General features: G+C 42.7%; 1 protein-coding gene across 1 annotated transcript in view; it reads right to left on the bottom strand.

Annotated features, from left to right (window-relative positions):
• Nucleotides 1–18,357, bottom strand: part of NXPH2 (neurexophilin 2) — a 28,767-nt gene continuing 10,410 nt past the window's right edge. The window contains exon 2 of the mRNA XM_072341919.1: nucleotides 1–2,686. Coding sequence (XP_072198020.1) covers nucleotides 1,943–2,686 — 744 coding nt within the window. The 3' untranslated portion in view covers nucleotides 1–1,942. The remainder of the gene's footprint in view (nucleotides 2,687–18,357) is intronic.

The following is an 18,357-nucleotide window of genomic DNA, read 5'->3' as shown; positions in this document are numbered from 1 at the left end:
TGAGTGACAGATTTAGCAAACTCTCTTTATTTACATACAAATACATGTACACATATATTCTGTATATGTACACATATTCAAGTGTATATACATACATGGTTTCCACATACTCTACAATAAATAGCATGTAGGGTTTTCTTTTAATTGCCTACAGTGCTGAGTAAAAATACATGGCAATAAAATCATGGCTTACAGCTAAGTTACAAAAGCACCAGACACTGAACTCATAGCAATAAATCCGAGCTTATATACAGCTGGAACAAGGACACGCTATACAGAATACAAAGTAGAACACCTTGTAGGAGTCGACAGTAAGAGACAAACTGAAGAACATTATTTAGAACAGGGGGGACTCTATGAGAAAAAGGAAAGCAAAGCAGTCAGGTTCTCAGCGAAACAAAACCACGTTTAGATTGGTCACATGAAGAAGAAACAAATTAATCATTACCTTCATATTTTAACAGTAAAGTCATTTACCAAGGAAATGGGAATTGACCTCACGAGTGAGTCCTTCTGAGCTGTCAGGGTGCGCGCAGCACTCGAACTGATTATTTTAGCAGAACTTCATTTAAGTCGTGTGTAACTTCTCACTCCCTGCATGTTAGTTTGACTACAGGTAATGGAAGCAGTCCCTCAGCTGGCTTTTTCCACAGGACCTGTGCTATGGGACCGTGATAGCAGACTGACAGCAGTGCTAAATCAATACCAAAAGAAATGGCAAGGAATTTGTGCTCGGAGCTGCACTGCTGGAGCTAAATGTCCTACAGAACCAAAGCACAGCCAGGCCCTGTGCTGTCACAGCCAACTGTGACAGAGCAATGCTGTTCCGTATGGGTGTGCTGGTCCAGGTGAGTATTTCATACCAACAGCAATTGTTTGAAATCTGCTCTATGAGGTGAAGGTGCATAGATTTGTGCTGCCCTCTTTGTTTTTTTTTCATTGCTTAATATTCTGATCTTAAATATGGAACTCTAAGGAAGACAACCAAGTGCCATTAAGCAGAAAATTTGTGCTGCTCAGGCGTCTTCCTCCTCCTGCTGATGGATTCTCCTTGCCACAACATGGTGCTGAGGCCTAGGAAGCAAGATAGTCACTTGCCTCCAGTGGAAGCTGGCACCGTTTGCAGACTTAAACAGAGATTACCTTTTTCCAGGGTACGTATGCTCTCAGTCACCCTGAAACGAGTACTGGTGCATGTGTGAATGGTTGGGAATGGTCAAAACCACAGGTGACGATGGAAGGAGAGAAATGTACACCAAACCTGCACACCTGGTGGGTCTAATCAACAAAAGCTCATCAATATCTAATTACATCATTGCATATTCATGGACAAGAAGTCTGAAGGAAGAACTACTCACTCTTCACTTCAATGAATACATACAACTACCACAGCTTGTAGTACTTTCCTTCCTCTCCCTTAGAAATAATGCTTTCTTTTCATATTTGGACTTGATACTTTATGAAATTAGTGGGAGAGCTGTTTGTTTGGATTTTGTATGGAAGCAGCTGAGAGCCATCTTTATAACTCGTTCTTTATATCATCATCTCCAAAGGCTCCCAATGAGAATCGTTTCCTGTTAAGTGTTGTCCAATTCAAGTGTAAGATAACCTCTCTGCCTTGGAGTGTACTTCAAAAAAACTGATTTTCAAGATCGATGCTCATTACAGACATAATTTGCTTTGATTTTTTTTTGTTGGTTTTTTTAATCACGTTTGCCTGGTAGTTCCCTTATGAATGATGAGAATATTAAAATGGAACGGCCTCAAATGAAAGTGATCGTTACGTAAACAGTTTGATTAGTTACAATACAGCACGAACACAGCTACAGTTTTTAAAGACTTTTGAACCTGATAGGAAAAACATATTCCTCTCCAGAAGGTTAATGGGAGATGCTTATTTTTTATGACTGGTACTGGATCTCTACAGTTAGTCACAGCTGTGTCAGCCAGAAGACAAGTATGGAGTCTCGCTATGGTAATTATAATCGGGACAGACCTTTTGCACCAGTTTGTAATCTACGCTATAAAAAGCGATGTAGATGCAGATAACTTTGAACGGTTTAGAACACAACCAGGAGACATGGCTTTGGGTCTGCTCTTGGTAGCAGATCTTTGAGGGGTCGAAGTTGCACAGGGCAGTTTTTTTAGCGCGATCTGTTTTCTCGTACTCGATGCGGCAATTGAAGGACTTGGATTCCTTGGTCTCCAAAGTTGACTGTGGAGATGATTCGAATTCAACCACCTTGGAAGGTGGCACCAGGCTGACAGAAACGTTTCCGAGACCTGTGGAGTTATGTCGGAAATAAACACTGAAGGTGCCGTTGCCGTGATCAACGATTTTCCCCGTGATCAGGAGATTCAGTTTAACAGTTTTGATGTTAGAGTGGAAGTCGCCCCATCCAAACATCTTCTTGAATTTCCCAGTTTTTACTATAGGTCTGCGTTTAGTTCGTGCGAGAGATTCCTGAACTTCTGTGATGTTGGACAGCCAATCCCAAAAGTTTTCTATGCTGTCCGAGTAGGACACCTGGCCATGTTTTAGTACTGGGGATGGCTTAACAAACAAGCGTAGCGGGTTGATGATCCTGGAGTGCACCACGTTGTCCACCAATGTCTCTGCAGCATCCTTGTCTTCCCAGTCCAGCACATCTGTAGCTTGTACGACTTGATTACCATCACAAAATACCTGTTCCAAAACAGAAAAAGAACTGTATGAACTGTGAAAAGAAAAATGTCAAGCTACCACAGGAGCCATTAATATTCGCTTTTTTATCACTCCACTGGACTACAGTAATGAGTAACTTCTGCAGCCCCGTGAAATCTCGAAGATTTTATTCAATAGCTTACAGAAGATGCAAAAAACTCACTAGGAGCCATCCAGCGGAAAGAATGCATAAATCTCTGGATGGGTTGAGGACCGTCACGCATCAAACAAGGCAAGCATGCTTTTCTCACAGTTGTGTTAGATAAAACGTGCCTAAGGATGCGAGAGAACTGGAAACAGCAAAGTGGAACCTCCGCTAAAAGACAGTAAGAGAGAAAGGCAGAACTCTTCCATTCTGCTTTGTTATTCTCCTTACTTCACCTAACAAATGCTTTAGGCTTAAAATCCTGTTATGTGTGTGTACTAAAATTGCTTATTAGACATTTGTATTTTTGTTATTGCCCAAGTTTGCAGCATATCCTGCAAGTAATCATGGTTTTTGATGTGCTGGAGGCAGGTGCAAAACTGCTTGTGTATGGCAAGGCCAAGCCTGCGAGAAGGGCTGAGCAACTCCACTAGAAGAGCACATCTTTCTTTAAACATCCTTGAAGTCTTGAACACAAGTTTTATGAAAGGTGTTTGCATGTTCGTTCTATTCATTCCCTTCAAGCTTATACCAGAACCTTCATGTACAAAGAAAAGATTTTCAGCTGCTTTATTCATCATTAATCATCATGTAAACACATGAATGAGTAAAATGCAGGGAAAGAACGGTTCTGTACCAGGTCCAACCCTCACTGAAAAACCCTTCCTCCAGGCAAAATGCTGCTGGGATTACACCTCTGCTCCTGCAAGGCCAGGGTTTGTGTGGTGGACTCCTAGGATTGCTAGCACTGGGATGCAGTTTTCACTGATCAGTAGGCAACCACAGCACCAACTGTACGGTGGAAGGTTGCTTAAAGCAGTCAAAACAGGGAATTAATGCCATCCTTTTCACTTGCTGAGTGATGCTGACTTAGTGGGATGCAATTCTGTGCTGCTTGTCTCACAAGAGAAAATGTTAGAAGCTAAATAAATCTGTGGCTGGATCCATACTTTGAAGTCAGGTGTGGCTCACATAAGTAAATTATTTTCTTCTTCAGATCAGAGAGGGAGAAAAAAGGCACCAAAGATCACTCTCGGCCTGAGACCTTGTATGTCAAGTTTCTGCCACCACACAATGTTTTTTATGGCTGAGCTATGAACTCAGGAAAATAGGAGATCCTAATGGAAGCAGTGACAGATGCTTATCTGCACCAGCACAAATAGCTGTCATAACGATGCCGAGGGAAGCTGTCACGGTGATGGAAAGTTCTCAGTGAAGCAATGTCATGTTTATGCATGGATCTTCAGCCACTTCTGAGCCAGTCCACATGCTCAAAATCAGCTGGGTGAAGCTGCAGCAGCTGGCCAGGGAGAGCTCCCAGCTGCAGTCAGGGCTGAGTTCAGAGCAGCAGCAGCTGAGATACACATTCACCTGTCCTTCACCCCAACCCAACCCGAGGCCTCTCAGAGCTCTAAGAGAAGCTGTACTGCTGCACTTCCAGATTCCAGCAGAGACAGGGTCCTGGCAGAGCAGACAAAACCTTTCTCAGTGTCTGCGTGGTTGAATGGCCTCCTGCATGAAATGCTCATAGCCATGCGAAGATGTGGGCACCTGTAGTCTGTGTCACTGCTTGTAACTGAGCCAGGAGCAGCTGGAAATCTGAAGGAGAAATACAGCACTCAGGCAGCTCTAACTTCGCTTGTGTCTGTGCTCAACTGTGCCTGTCCTTTGGCAAGGGCACAGGAGCACCACATTTGTCCTCCTGGGCTACTTTTCTTCTGCAGCGCTTACTGAAAGCTGCGCTATGGCTCTTTGGCTTTTCTCTCCTTCCTCTCACAAAGAGAGCTACAGGGCACCGAGTCATGTGCTACTGGTAATGCTCAGTGTATGTCTCTTCTGGGGGCTCTCACTCCAAATGAGATAGCAGAGCATTGCTTTCTCAAGTGCTTTTTGCAGCAGGCTCTGATATGAAAAGATGAAAAATGCGCTATGAGGATCAGAGCGGCTGCAGGATGGGAAGCAGTGATGCATGCTCAGACAGGTTAGGTTTGTCGCATCAGTGAGGTATGAGGGCAAAACGATTTCAAACGGTAGAACTGCAGAGTGGCATCATGCTAAACCACTGCCACTGCTTTTAATTATGTGTGTGTTACAGTGCATGAGCAGCTGGCACGCTCACAGCAAACAAGCTGCTTCAGCTGAGGTGACATGGTGGCAATTAAATAGCTTTCAGAACACACGATGGTTCGGATGTTGAATCACAGCGATGCACTGTTCCTGTTTAAGGCATGCATAGCACCAAAAGAACATGGCTACAATTTGTGCCTTACTCAAAATGAGCAGTTTTTCCTCCTTTCTCCAACAGATTGCAGACCGCAGGACTCCAGTCTTGTGCAGCCTTATTTCTTGACTCTGCCCTGCAGCTGCCTTGTTTCACTCATTTGGTTGTAGGGATGGGGCTGAGCTGTCAGCACAATCAGTTGCAGGAAAGGGGACTTTGCAAGCACCCAACGGTACATGTGTCGTTTTGCACATGTTCACTAACTGATGGCTAACAAAGAAGAGCCTGCTTCTGCCCATTGCTTAGCGCCGGAGCAGGAATGAAGGTGCGCTGTTCAGAAATGTGAATAATATTTTTTACCTTTTGAACGTAAAACCTTATTTTTGTGCACGTGCAGAACTTGCTCTATTTTAAATAAAGCTTCTTGCAATGGGAGAATCGAACGCTTAACACATCATTTTCTTCTAGGCACTGCAAAGGCCCTTCACTCGATGACAGCTTTTTTGCTATTAGCAAGGCTGGGCCCATGCCCACTTTATTCCCTTTGGTTAGCAATTTCCGGGAAATAAAAAAGTCTGTATTAAAAGAATGCAGTGCATGCTGGAAAAATGGCTTCCTCAGCATCTTCCCGTTTCACAATAATGCTTCTCTATTGTAGAAAATATTGCTGGTAGGGTATTTGAAAAATACTAGCTTAGGGAAGTGAGTATATACATTTAAATAGATGGCTATTGCTGTACTTCTCTGCTGCACCTGCACTTTCCCATTCCCTCCAAACCATCAATTTCCAAGCAGAGGAAATAATCTAATCTATTTTCTGTAGTATGGAAGCTGTAAAATGTCACCCAGTTACCCCAAAGTTTCTGTTAGACTATAGATATTTCCCAGTGAGAGCCACTGTCTGGACCCATTGAGACATACAGAATCCATGACATGCCTTGCTCTTACATTTTGGTACATTAAACACAAGAACAGTTCAAACCAAAGAATAACACTGTCAATATTTTAAACTTCAAACCATTGGTTCTTCCTGTGCACTTCTCTGACCGATCATGATTGCTCTTCAAAGACCTTTCTCATTCAAGGATGATTTCTTACACCCAGAGGGTGGTGACACACTGGAACAGGTTGCCCAAGGAGGCTGTGGATGCCCCATCCCTGCAGGCATTCAAGGCCAGGATGGATGTGGCTCTGGGCAGCCTGGTCTGCTGGTTGGCAACCCTGCAGATAGCAGGGGGTTGAAACTGGATGAGTGTTGTGGTCCTTTTCAACCCAAGCCATTCTATGACTATATGATTCTGATCGTGGTAGAGAGGCTTGGGATTAAATAATGTTCTCGTGAACCATTTTTGAGAAATCAGCTTGTGTGGAAGAGATGCTGGTGTTAGCAAAGGCCACGTTTCTGTATTTGCACAGTTAAACTCATGCTCCTTCATCTGGAATTTGCTCCCACACCTTTCTCTGTGGGTAAGGCACTAAATGAAAGAGTAGCCATGCTAGAGTTAATTGTTTCAATGCCTTGGGGATTTTAGCCAGGTCATCACTCACCAGCAATCATTTCTATGGCTTCAACCCTGCCAGAAATCATTTAAAAACTGTCAGCCATTAGTTGAAATAAATAGGTCTGTTGGGAGAAGCAGAGCTCAAGTCCCTAGTTGGCCACTGGCTGGTGTTGCACTGAGTGTTTATCCTGCAGAAGAAGAGGAAGGGGTGGTAGGAGGGAGGTGGAACGCAGCAATGGTCACCTGTCCTGGGCTTCACCTGTGAGGAAATCTCATCCTAGGGAGTTCCAGCAGACTTTGAGCTCTCCACTGGTCCCAGGCCTGATGCTGCATCACAAGGGTTCAGAATCATGCCACTGCCATAGCTGCATAGGATGCTGCATAGGATGCTGCATAGGATGCTGACCACTTTGGCTTCTCCCTGCTAATTTCAGCATCTCGCTGCAACAATAGCACAGAATCACTGAGCAGCTTCACAAAAAAACCTCACTTTGAATGGGGGGAGAGAAGGAAGAGAGATAGCTCTGCTTTATCTGTTTGAAAACTCAACCATTTCAACACATTTATCAAATTTTAAATAATTTATGCCTCGACGGGCCTTATCAATTTTGCAAAGCACATGCATTAACCAGATACAATGATCTCATATTAGCTTTTTCAGCATCTTACACCGGAGCCCAGAAAGATTAATAAAAACTCAGACCGTCATCAATTAAATGGAAAAAAACCATAAAATTGTGTTCCATTATATTTTTTTTTTTTTACATTTTTTTTTTTTTTCTGACGGGTTCTAATAATTCATCACAACAAGCTGAGTTTGAACTTTACTGATTATTAAACACGTTTTTCCCAAAGGCGGAGGCCTTGATGGGTTTTATGGCAGCAGATGTGACTGCTGTCAGGAATGCTTCAAGGAATTTAGGAATTAAGCAACAACGTCTTCTTTTAGCAGGACTACATGAAAGAGATGTGTTTGTTCTGTCTCATCACAGACAGGATGTTCTAGGCATATGTGCTGCAATTGTGCTTTGACTTTGAGATGAAGGGAAGCTGAAACAAGGCCCTTAATCTGGCCGCACCTGGGGTTTCTTCATGGCATGCTGCACCTGGGAAAGGGCAGCCCTGTGTGTATGTAGGGAGTGGGACATGAAACTAGAAGAGTCCGGAGGAGGGTTGTGAAGATAGGGAAGGCCTAGAGGACAAGCTGAGTGAGGAGCTGACGTCCCCAGGTTCATTGGGCTCAGAGCAGAGTAGCTGAGCAGAGCCCTCATGGCAGTACAGCACCTCTTGGTGTGGAGGGACAGCACTGAGCTCTGCTCTCTGTGACACCCAGGGCCATGTCAGGGGGTTGCAATTTGGTAAGTCTTGAATTCTCACGCATGTTACTTCCTTCCACTAAGGAAAGGGGGGCAGAAATCCCCTGTTCAGTAGCGAATAAAATTGGATTGCTTTAATAATTGTGCCCTGTCTCCTGTAGTTAACACCAAACTGACAAGCTGCTTCAGCAGAAAGAAACAAGCCTTCATGACTGAACTGTGCAGCCCATTAACTTTTCTGCTTGGAACTGGATCCTACAAAGCAGTGCCCCTCCCAAGCCAGTCACTGCAGCACTGCATGATGTGATGTGACGTCCTCCAAAGCCATTTATTTATCCCTGCACCTCGAATGAAGCATCAGAGAGAAACGAGGAGTCAAAGAATCAACCTATATATCCACGTTTTAATTGTGAATATTTGAATTTTCTGACAAATCATTGCCTGAAAGTCAATTGATGCCAATAAAAATACCTGCAGGAGACACAGCAGTAAAAGTGAGCCTGAAGCTTTCCTTAACTTCTTAGCCATTTGCCTTTCAGGAGCTTCAGACTGTCATGGAAGGTAAGGCAGAAAACAGATGCTGGAAACATAAAAGCAGATGTATAGACTCAGTGCTACCTTCCCCCACTATTTTATGGCAAGTTCCTCTTTCATTCTTGCTGCAGAGATACAGGGACTGAATGAAGCCGCTTCGCTGAGCACCACCTAAATGTGCTTTGCTGTTTTTCCTCCCAAGATCTGCAAGAAAAAAATCTCTCTACACTTTTGTGCACCTGAAGGCTGGAGAAAGTAACAGATTGAAGTCTTTAATAAGAATATGAGCAAACATCCGACAAACAAATCAGTCTAAAACAAATGGCCGTACTGGGAGCGCTTCCAATTCAGGCTACAATTCCATTGCATATTTTTCAACGAGATACTCCCAACTTCAGTAGTGTGTTTTACAGAGGAAAAATAAAAATCACTTGAAAATTTTCCACTTTTTTGTGAGGCAGCAAAACAATATTTCACTTAAAACAGCACTTCAATGAGGAAATGAATTTACGAGGAGGAAGAAGCAGAAGCAAAGACTGAAAATCTGAAGCCTGCAATTTGAAGCCTGCAATTAATAATTCCTTTTCCTATAATTGATTTGGGGAAAGCATTTGCCATTTTTTTTCTCACAAGCCCTACCAGTAGTTTTAGCTTAAGTGTTCCCTCCAGCCTCGGTTGAAGAAATGGCCCATATGTCTGTGTATGGCATTGATGCACCTTTTTGCTGAAACAACAGAAAACTTGTTCTCAGAATTGCTTCTTCTCAACAAATGAGCACAAATTCCGCTGTTGAAGAATTCATGTTGTTCTATGTGGGGTTTTTTCCCCATAAGGTTAACATACAGGTTTTTAAGATTAAAGAAACCAGGTACCTTATTTGTCTGTGGGAAAAGGCATCTGGAGTTTAAGAGGCATCTAGTGCTATGAGATATGGTTTAGCAGGTACTAATGGTGATAGGAGGGCAGTTGGACTAGATGAAGATAATATCTTGTAGGTCCTTTGTGATTCTGTGATTCTAAAAGAAGGCTCCTAATTTTGTCTGAAACTGATTAGATACTGATATGGGTATTTCTAAGTAGTTTTTACCATCTAGGAGGCATCCAGCTCTTTTTGAAGGGTGGAGAAGTAATAGCAATGCAGAACATTAAATAAACGATCTGAAAAGCAGTGCTGGTCCAAAACATCTAATTCAGTTTCAATAAGATATAGAGATCTTATTTGAGATATATACATGCACAGAGACATGAAACACTCAAGAAGAACGTGTAGCTGATCCTGGGTCAAAGAAGGAAATGCTGTGGTGCGGTTCTGAGCCACCTGACCTGCTTGGCAGTGGCCTCAACTGTGTTAGAGCTGAACTGTCCTTCAGCAAATCAAGTAAAAAGGTCATCAAGTCTCTGAAATACTAATGGGATAATCTCGCCAGATGGGCCTTCTGAGAAGCTTCTGAAGTTAGATGGCTAAAAGCTGAAAATTTGACTTTAAAAATCAAAGTGTACTTTCTTCAAGAGGAGTCTCTAATCCTGGTAAGGGAGAAGATGAAAGGTGACCTGGACATGCAGGTTTCAGCCTCAATGGGCTGTCTTCTGGCCATCTCCATGTGTGCCAGGGATGTTTCTTTGAACAAGTATCTTCCAGCAGATACTGCCCGCTTCTTGCCCCTACGCAGCCCTCTCTCTGAACTGGCCTGGCCACATGCCTGATGCAAACTGCACTAAGGACCAGGCCAGTGTTAAGAAGAGAACACCACCAACGCTGGACAGGCACAGTTGCTTAAAATCCCAGCTGTACTCCTGCAGTCTCTTCAGTGCTGAGTTTCCCTGGTGCTATGGACATATGTATCAGCTTATGGGACTGAGGCTTGTGGATTCATCTAGGATGAATCCAGAGTCCCATGGGACTGAGGCTTGTGCTTTATGATGAATCTAGAGTCCCAACCAATCTGTAGTTGTTTTTAGAAGGCATCTCTTTCACCTGGTGAGCCTGTGAGGTGTCCCAGGTGCTTCCAATCTCCACCACCACACCAGCAGATGCTGCTGCTCGACTGCTCACAGGACTAAAACCTACAAAAGGTTCCTCTTAAACCAAACTAAAATGGGAATGCTCTAACAGCTCTTTTGCTAATGCAGCACCTGCTGACTGGTCATCTGTTGAACTTTACAGTTAATAATTCTATTTCCTGCTGATTTCTTTAATGCCTGGGAGATTTCTCTTTACCTTTGTTGAGATCAGTTTGTTCAGATACTGATATGCATTGATGAGCACTGCTTGTTGAACCAGCAGTACCACTACTATGTTTTTGGCTGCAGGAAGACACATGTATGTTCCAGTTCCCCTGAAGGAGGAGGTTCCAAGGCACCTGGATAGAGGTAGGTGTGTAAGGATGCTCAGGGGGGAAGTGTTTCAAGAGTCATAGTCACCCAGTAAGACTATTTTATGCAGTGGGGAAAGCGCGTAAGTGGAAAAGTGCTGTGGCTGTTAGAAAGCAACCCGATGGTACTCAAGTTGTCATCTAGGTTTTGTACGCCTTATAAATTTTAAATTAAAAATCAATTACAGAACAGCCCTTAATCTCCTCTTTGGAGTTGATTTATTTTTGGATGAGAACTCTGAAACCCGGCTGACCTCCTCCATGCTGAGCACGGCAGAGAAAATAGTGATTTTCTATCTCACCACTCACGTGCCAGATTCAAATGCTTTACTGCATTGTGAAGAAGAGTTTTAATAATCTGGACAGATTAAAGGAATAAAAGCACGCTCCCGACAACTCAGAAACAGGGGGAAGCTGATTTCTAGCAGATTTTAAACTCCGTATTATAACAGTGCATAAGAGATGATTAACAAAGAAAAATATTACAGTTATCTACTCCCTTTGAGAGCCTAACTAATGAACCTCCAACAGCTGCTGTTGAAAAATCAGGAACACTATCACTATCAATTTCAAGACAAAGCGCAGCTGACAGATGTTTGAAGTGATAAATCAGGCTGCACAAGGATTAAAATAACAAGCCCCAAATGGCCTTTAAAAGACAAAGGTGCTGCAGCAAACTATTTTCAGCCACTCTGGATACTGTCGAAAGTTAGATCGCTGATACAATTATCTCGCAACACAGTAATGGCCAAAGTAATACGTTATGAAAAACCTAACAATGGCAATACTGGAGCCAAGTTTTTGAAAAGAGCAGGTTTTATATTCATTTGCGCTTTTAATGGCAGGGCTGAGAACGCTGTGCTGCCATGAATATTACTTCTGGGAATGAGTTATGAACAGCGTGCGCTGGGCTGAAGCATAAAATGTAACTGAATTGCATTCTTGTACATTTTAATTAATCCTATTTTAAAGCACGAAGTTGCATTTTAATGGGCAGTGAACACCATTATTTAAATAAGGCAAACGATTTTTCTGTTGCTTCACTGCAGGCTGGGTTTCCTAACAAGCTGTCACTGAAGTGATGGAGGTCATGAAAAGGGTCCATCACAGAATGGCTTGGGTTGGAAGGGACCCTAGAGATCATCCAGGTCACCCCCTGCCCATGGGCTGGTTGCCCCCAGTAGCTCAGGCTTCCCAGGGCTCAGTCAGCCTGGCCTTGGGCAGCTCCAGGGATGGGGCACATGCAGCTCTGGGCAGCTGTGCAGGGCCTCACTATCCTCTGAGTAAAGAATTTTTCCTAACATCTAACCAAAATCTCCTGCCTTTTAGTTTAAAGCCCCTTGTCCTATCAATATCAGGCCATGTACTAAGTTGGTCCCTCTCTTGCTTATAAGCTCCGTCAAGGTATTCTGTGCTTACAGACTCTGCTGCCTTTCATGGGAGACAACTAGAGCGAGAGGAGAGCTCCAAAAATCAAAGTTTCTGAACTTGATTTCAGCTTTCACTGTTGCGTGCCTCTCATCAGAGGGTACTTAACTCTGACACATTAGAGAAGAAACGTCCTATTCAGAGGATGCAAGCCAGGCGCTCTCCTGATGCCAGGCACTGGCTTCCCACAGCAGGATGGGGCTGCCTGGATGCCAGGAGGCTCTAAGTTGTGCTGTGTGGCAGATTCACTGCAGTCTTTAGGCTGTAGGGTCCTGTGGTCTGAGCTCCTGGATGTGGGCACAGCCTCGGTGTGTGAGAGACCACGGGGGTTCTGTAAATTAAATTAAAATCTTTTCCCTTTTGAAACCACTTAGCATGAGGTAGCGCACAGGGGCACTTCCAGGTATTTTACTGCTGCCTACACGCAGGCATGCATGCTGCTTTCCTAAATGACTTACTCTCTTAAAGATGAGAAAATCATGGACTGACTCTGCCTCTTTATTAAGTCTGAAGGTGAAACAGTATTGCCCTTTGGCCATCAGCAGTCAGCCCTGTCTGCAGCCACTGTTCTCCACACAGTGGGACAGAAATACCAACTTACATTATAAGGTCCTGTTTAAACCCAATGTTAACCTCTTTTTAATTTAGGCAGGCATCTTTTGTGTCCCTAAGAAAAGGAAATACAGAATTCCTTTCAGCCTGAAATTGTCTGTGCTTTGGAGACTTGGGGGACAGTTAGGGATTAGTTGGTCAAATCCTTTCTAAATGAAAACCTTCCTAAAACAGAGATGCTCTCCTTAAGCTTTTTTCTGTAGCTACTGATCAATCTAACAACTCAACTTTATGGATTAATTTTGAAAACAAAGAATTGCTTCCGTTTGAGCTCACTGCAAGTACATGAGAAGTTAATTCCAAAGGGAAAGGGATGCTTTGAGACTCTTAAAGAATGGTGTGGTCCAAACACGAAAGCCAGGTTGCCAAGTGATTATTATTATTTTTTAATGGGGATTAACTAGAAGTGCTTTTATTATCTGCCCTGTGCTCGGAGGTAACCAATTCATGCTCACCAAACAGAGAAGAGCTGAGATTGATACCCAGTTTGACTGGAAGAATCTGTCAGTGCATGTGTGGCTCACTGCTGCTCAGGGATTTACAGAGGGGCTGAATGGCTCGGATCTTTGTGTGTGCACTGTCAGAACACAAAAAGGATCTGAAGAGAGGATGGCTTACATCAGAGATAGAGTTATGTTCTACTACAACAGGTGTTAATACAAAGTGATGCAATTTGCATATAAAAATTCAGTTCAAACCTGTTCACTCCATGTATATTTGTATCAAACAGAAAGGGAATACTTTTGGTGCATCTTTACATCTTTAACTGTCAATTATTGTGCGTATAACCCCAAACATTAATTTGGCCTCATCACAAGATGTAATTGAAGCATTTCTATTAGCATACATGGAATAACACTTCCTGGTTGAATAAAAGAACAAGGCTGGCAGGGTGCTTGCAGTTGGTGAAGCAAGTAGTAAAGGCAAACAAAACCCCCACTGGCAGAGTAGGGCTGGGGGAGATGGGACTCTAGCACGGCGCTTTCAAGGCACACACATCTAAAATGTATAGACTAGAAAATGTACAATCCCAGAAAGAAGCCAGCAGGAAGCATTCTCTTCATATGCATACTAAGGGCGTTTTGAGGAAAGGCTATAGAAACGCATAACCTTATAAAGTCTTCCCGTTTTACCATGAATAATGCAAATAAGAATGCATATTTCAGTGGATATGTGTTCTAAAAATCAATGTTTCTATATGCGCTGTTTTCCGAACCTTTGACTGCAGAACGTCAGCAGGCCTGAATATGAATTCAGTTTGGATAAACATTCAGTGAGCAATCTCGGCTCTGTTGACTTTGTTGACTCCACTCAGCAGCATTATTTTTTTGCCCCAAAAGTTTAGATGATGTCTGCATTTATCCATGATTCCATGTTAAAATTCCTGCCATTCTCCTAACTTATCCTGGTCATGATTGTGCATAGTAACCAAGTACCTCTTTGGCAAATCCATGTTTAAATTTCTTTAGGGATTTTTCTTTTCTGGTTGATCGTAGCCTTGGTCTCCTGGGCAGATAATGAGTTTGCTTCCAATTTGCTTTCCAGAATCCATAAGTACAAACAAGCTTTGCAGGTCACTGGTTAGTTCAGTTCCTGAGTAAAAGGGTTCAATGTGAAACAAAGCCGTTCTTGTTAAGTAGCCATATTCTGAATCTGTATACAAAGCCTTACCAAAATTGATGAATGTGTCTGGGACCGAGACTATTCATGCTGCTTGTTAACACTCAAAAACTGAACGAACTGTGGCTGGGAAGGCCAGCTTTTGAAGGAGGATATGAGATCTGATCAGCATAAGGTAGAAGAGCTGATGTGTAAGTAGCCAGGCTTGCAGAGGCACGCGTTACTTCTTGTTTTTAATGCATCTTTTCATACAGATTATGGGGATCAAAGAAGGAAAGAAATCTAACTGCTGCCTAGACCAAAGCTGGTAATAAGCATAAGACAGCCAAAAAAGCAACTCGTGTAAATGTTTTAAATGGCTTCTTCTGCATACAAAAGGTGGTTCTACAGGGACTGCGAGTAATCCCTTGTATTAAAATTGAATGTGCTGCCTTAGTTGATCAATTACAAAGATTTTTTTAAAGTCTATAAATATGTATGTGCATGACTGAACCAGTAATAAAAACGTGACTTTACAAATCTCCGAGTCTCCGTGCTCAGGTCAATAAACTGCTACATCAAATAACATTACAAGTCCTGATCTCTATGATGTGCCGGCTGGCAGCAATGAACCCTTTCAGGAATGGCTGCTTTGTCTGTCCTGCCTGCCTGCATAGAGTGCATAAGTGGCAAACCCAGTCTGGAGGGGAGGCAGGAAGAGATCTCACAGGTGTTCTCTCTAGATGGGACTGCAGCTTTCCTGGCCATTCCTGAAAGGGTTCATCACTGCCAGCCGATACTTCACTCAGATCAGGACTTGTAACTTTATTTGATGTAGCGCAGTTTATTGACCTGAGTGTGGAGACTTGGAAGTTTGTAAAGTGGCATTTTTAACACTGTGTCATGGGAATTCCCTCACTGCACATTGTGACTGAAATGCTGTTCAGCCATGTACACACAACGCAGAGAAAGAGGATCGTTTGGAAGAACACAGGTACTGAAAGGTCAAAGTTTGTAGTTCTACATTTAGAGATGTGCCTGATTTCTTGTTATCTTGTTAAGCCCAAATCCAAAAGCACTGCATCCGGGTCATTTCTGTACTAAAGATTTTTGCATTCTGCATGGCTGCATGAGGAAAACGTTCCCTCCGAGAAGCCAAGACTGATAAGGTCTCAAAAGCACGCAGGGTGCAGATCTGATTTCTCATGGCTGGTAGTCACAGGACTCATGCAAGTAACTGACGTGATCATTTCATGGGCAAATTATAACACCAGGTAGCACCGAGATACTCTGCTGCAGAAAGCCAAGAATGCCCTTGGTTTTAATTATTTCTATTTATATTCTTTACATTATGTGATAAATGACCAAAGAAGAAATATGTGCATTTATTGCTACAGACGTGGCTTCAACTGTGCAGCTCTTATTTTTTTTGCTGTATGGCTGATATTGTAATTAAACCTTGGTATACGCTTTGGGAATTTTTAAAGTCTTCTGAGCTGTGCTGCACGAAGTACTTCTTACAGAACCATTCCTTTTCTCGTTTCCTTCATGTTTACATTATTCATATAGCAGACAGAGGGAATCAAATCGCACAGCCTACAAAAAGAGTGAAAAACAGAGCCTCGCTTGCTCCCAGTAGTAAAGAAATGTAGCGTTAAGACTTGAAACTCATTTCCAATTTTCTGTGTTCGTAGCACATTCTCTAAACAGAGCATTATCTCACACACCAGATGTGCAGCAGTATCTAGGTGCAACAGGGTGCGATAAGTATGGAATTTCAGCCTTATTTCTTCTTTTATGCTTCAAGTCAAATCCTGACTCTGATTTTAATTTAGGTTTTTGGTGTGTTGTTTTTTTTGGGGAGGGAGAGTGATGGGGAATTTGGCGTTCAATTACAGGAATGGAATAAGAATAATCATCTGGCACCGAGAGTAACTTGAGTTAAAAACACAAGAGAAATCCACATCCAAACCTCTTATTTTATTTAAATTGGTGTAAAACTAGAGGACAGAAACAACTTACGCTGATGTGATTAATTCCACTTAAGAGCAATTTGGCCCCAAGATAGCAGTCTCTTGGCTGATACAACAAACTCCATTTGGAACTAAAGTAAAGCGGAGGGTCCTGAAAGTTACTTGAATCGCTGTCAAACGATACTCTGAAAATACGATTTGGATAGTAAGTAATTTGAACATAAATAGCTCATTTATTTTTGTGTTACGAAGAGGTGCATCGATAACAAAAACAATTACTGCTCTCTCACGGCTGAGCAGTGGTAACCTCATAAAGCAATCAGACGGTGTTGTGAGAGCATGTTTCTCATGTGGAAGCAGTGGCAAGAGAGGATATAAAACTTAGCACCGGGCTGAATATGAAAACTTAGATGCTGCATGCTAATTTTCTGGTATGTTAATAGCATTTGGGAGTTGGAAAGTGGGAGTTTCAGCTCAAGGGAAAAGTGAGACCACAGTGGGGGAAAACCTGCTTTATTCTTCAAGGCACATTTTGTCCTGCTGTTTCTCAAGGAAGGTTCCTTTATCTGCACGAAGTCATCGAGTGCTTTTTGAGTTCAAAGGAAACTTCTTGCTGGTTTCTGTGGGCTTTGACTGGGGCTCGGAGTCTGAACATCAGTGTGGTGCTGAGCAGCACCGTAAAATGCGGAGGAGGCTTCTTTGAGTGTTGAAAAGGTTCAGTTCCTTGCAGGATCAAATGGCTGCACACCTTTAAAGAAGCTGAGCATGCTAAGCAGCGCTTTCAGTCATCCACAGATGAATGAGCTAATTATTATTATTATTATTTTTTGCCCTGGGTATACTGCGTAGTCCAATTAAGTTGCTAAGCCAATCACACTGAAATGAATCAACCATATTGTTACACAATTCTTTTTAATAAACAGAGATATCATTACATGAAGTAGGTTCTAAGGGTGCCAGATGCTCCTGAACAGGGAGTCTAATTTATGTCATTGATTTCAAGAAGCAGCCCATTCATGTGTGATAGCTGTTATCTCGGTTTAAAGTATCTCATACGTAAATGAGAACACAGATGAGCTAAATACGGACCTTATTTAATTCCCCATCACACAATCACACAGAACTGATGTCCAAAACACTGAATAAATGGCCTTGCTGAGATTGCTTCTTTTAAGGCAATTAATAGGATCGCAACAGAAAAGAAAGGCAAAAATACCCTCTCAGAATTCCTGCACCCAATGTTTAGAAAAAATACTTGACCTTCAGAAAGAACTGTTTTGCTGAAGAAAAGATATGCAGGAAGGTTACCTCTCCATGATGGGATGGGGATGAGCTGGGTTTGCTGCCTTGCTCCCAGAGCTCAGCACTCCAGGGGCGAACGAGGCTGCGCTGGGCTTAGTGGCAGAGCAGGAAAGCAGAACAAGATGATGTGCTTTAGTTTTGATTAAGGCTTCAAGGATACTATTAGAGGAGATGGGAAGTGGAGATGATCCCTTCAAATACTGTCAGTGACGCAGGTTCCCTCTAGGCAGGAATAACCTTTACCCCTCAAAGATGAACTCCAGAAGAACAACATTTGGAGGAAAGGGTGCTTTTTGTTGCTCCTCTGCCTACCATCAAAGTTTGTTCCTGTTTATTTTGGACCTCAACAAAACAGCCTTAGCTGTATATGTTTACTTGAGCGGGGATGATTGAGAGCTACCTCTCCGGAAAGAAGCTGAAGGAAAAACCCCTGCGGTTTCCATTTGGACATTAGAGGGTTGATGTGTTTTGCTGTCACGTTCTATTTTTAAATGCATGACACTGCACAGGTGTTCAGATTCCAAATCCTTCGCTAAATCTGTCATCTCTCAGCAGCCTGTCACTACATCAGCTAACAAACTAAGGGGGGAATGAAGTTCCCGTATGGTAGAAAACTTCATAGTGGTTAACTATAATTCCTTTCCATCAG

Source organism: Excalfactoria chinensis, chromosome 7 (genome assembly GCF_039878825.1).
Source record: "Excalfactoria chinensis isolate bCotChi1 chromosome 7, bCotChi1.hap2, whole genome shotgun sequence".
Taxonomy (NCBI): domain Eukaryota; kingdom Metazoa; phylum Chordata; class Aves; order Galliformes; family Phasianidae; genus Excalfactoria; species Excalfactoria chinensis.
The sequence above is the reverse complement of the archived record's forward strand: the minus strand, read 5'-3'. Positions and strand labels throughout refer to the sequence as shown.